The following is a 2,500-nucleotide window of genomic DNA, read 5'->3' as shown; positions in this document are numbered from 1 at the left end:
GGTTATTGATTGGGGCAAATTACATACCTTAAAATACCTCTTGCCCTCTGATATAACACGTCCTTTCAAATCGTCCCTATGCAATCTTGACTTAGAGTTGAAAATACGAAAAATATCGACATATTTTTTTTTTGATTGTCATCATTTTTATTCCATCTCTCCATAATGAAAAGACGAAGAGAGACATGAAAGGAAAACGGAGTAGCCATGCAAGTCCGGCGGGAGTATAGTGTGTGTAGTCATTTTAACAGGATTTAAGGATTTCCTCCGTTGCGGTTTGACGAGATAGACTCCATGACTCAGGATGACGTCACGGTCTCGCTTCGCCGGGATGTCTGGAGAAGGATGTGGGATGTCTTTGTTTACCTGCCTTGTTTATTTACTCTTTCTCTTGTTTATTGGACACTTATTATGTCTATTTCTTCGTCTTTTTTAGTCTGCGGGCTTGCGTGTGTATGTAGGTATGTGCGTCTGTATATTTATGATGTGTACCTATGTTTGTGTGTACTCTTGTCATCAAACGTTCTTACACTCACGTCATCCGGGCAGGTCCTTCCCGTGTCATTCGGTGTCTGTCATGTCCACATCTCGTTCTTGGAAGCGGCGTGGCAGGTGCGCTAATGTGGGAGGAACGGCTTGTACTTACGGGTTGGGTGGGCGTTCCTTTGACGTTTTTGGGGATTTACTTGAACGTACTGAATCACGATTGCGAACGGCAGTGTGAACGGCAGTGTGAACGGTAAAGCAAGGTCACTCAGTGAAGGATTCGGACAAAATACCTATACGTTTGTTAGTATCAGTGACGTCATTCGCTCATAATCCATTACGTTTGTTAGTATTAGTGACGTCATTCGCACATAATCTATTATGATTGTCAGTATTAGTGACGTCATTCACTCATAATCCATTACGTTTGTTACTATTAGTGACATTAGTTATTATTAGTTACTATTCACTCCATTCGCATATAATATACTATTCTGATGGCTATCCACCCCGATGTCACTCCCATCATCTCACCCTTCCAGACCCATCAACATGTCAGCTCGGCTCCACCTGCTGACGCTCCTGCTGGCGGCGGTGTCAGCGGCCGCGACCCAGACCACGGTGCAGACGGAGAGCAGCAACAGCAGAAGGTCCTCGAGCCTCGTGCAGGAGAAGGCGCCCCTCACGCCCGACGCTGCTGAGCCCCTGGTGGAGGTCCCGATGTGCTGCGGGATCGACCAGGTCTTCAGCATGTCCGGGATGAGCTGCGAGCCCGCGAGATCGAAGCCCGAGGTGGCCTTCCATCACGAGGTGGGTCTTGAGGGCGCGGGCGAGAGGGGGGCGGGTTCTTGTAATTTTTTTTTTTTTTTTTCTCGTGATTCTTATTTTTTTTTTTTCATTCTCAGGATTCTTGTATTTTTTTTTTTTTATTCTTCTCATGATTCTTATTTTTTTTTTTTTTAATTCTTCTCATGATTCTTATTTTTTTTTTTCGAGATCTGATTGTTCTTCGCGGATTCTTTTTATTCTTCTCATGATTCTTAATTTTTTTTTTTCGAGATGTGATTGTTCTTCGCGGATTCTTATTTTTTTTCCGTAATGTGATTCTTCTTTGCGGATTCTTGTATTTTTTGACGTGTGATTCTTCTTAATTTTTTCGCGGTCTGATTCTTCTCTGCGGATTCTTAATTTTTTCGTGATGTGATTCTTCTTCGCGGATTCTTCAATTCTGCGTGATTCTTCTCTGCGGATTCTTATATATATGTGAACAAATTAAATGTTCTTCGTGGATATGTTTTGATGAGGGTCGTTCAAAAATGTTAGTTGTTGCAGTTTCTAACATTTGTGATAGTAAGTCATCGGAAAGCGTGAAACGACGAGAAAAAAACGCGAAACGACGAGAAAAAACGTTGAATAATGAATAAAAAACGCGAATTAATGAGAAAAAACGCGAAACGACGAGAAAAAACGCGAAACGACGAGAAAAAACGCGAAACGACGAGAAAAAACGCGAAACGACGAGAAAAAACGCGAAACGACGAGAAAAAAACGCGAAACGACGAGAAAAAACGCGAAACGACGAGAAAAAAAACGCGAAACGACGAGAAAAAAACGCGAAACGACGAGAAAAAAAACGCGAAACGACGAGAAAAAACGCGAAACGACGAGAAAAAAACGCGAAACGACGAGAAAAAACGCGAAACGACGAGAAAAAAAACGCGAAACGACGAGAAAAAAAACGCGAAACGACGAGAAAAAAAAACGCGAAACGACGAGAAAAAACGCGAAACGACGAGAAAAAAAACGCGAAACGACGAGAAAAAACGTTGAATAATGAATAAAAAACGCGAATTAATGAGAATAAACGCGAAACGAGAAAAAACGCGAAACGACGAGAAAAAAAAGCGAAACGACGAGAAAAAAACGCGAAACGACGAGAAAAAAACGCGAAACGACGAGAAAAAAACGCGAAACGACGAGAAAAAAACGCGAAACGACGAGAAAAAAAACGAAA

At 42.0% G+C, this 2,500-nt stretch overlaps 1 protein-coding gene across 2 annotated transcripts in view; it reads left to right on the top strand.

The window, feature by feature from the left end:
- Positions 1–2,500, top strand: part of LOC113805016 (probable G-protein coupled receptor Mth-like 3) — a 48,338-nt gene that overhangs the window by 557 nt on the left and 45,281 nt on the right. The window contains exon 1 of one of the 2 annotated variants that reach the window (XM_070144074.1): positions 1–1,296. This exon is cut by the window's left edge and continues 557 nt beyond it. In XM_070144074.1, the coding sequence (XP_070000175.1) occupies positions 1,000–1,296 (297 nt within the window). In that variant the 5' untranslated portion in view covers positions 1–999. The remainder of the gene's footprint in view (positions 1,297–2,500) is intronic. The other variant, XM_070144073.1, reaches the window with a different exon arrangement.

Source organism: Penaeus vannamei, chromosome 31 (genome assembly GCF_042767895.1).
Source record: "Penaeus vannamei isolate JL-2024 chromosome 31, ASM4276789v1, whole genome shotgun sequence".
In the NCBI taxonomy this organism is placed as follows: domain Eukaryota; kingdom Metazoa; phylum Arthropoda; class Malacostraca; order Decapoda; family Penaeidae; genus Penaeus; species Penaeus vannamei.
The sequence above is the reverse complement of the archived record's forward strand: the minus strand, read 5'-3'. Positions and strand labels throughout refer to the sequence as shown.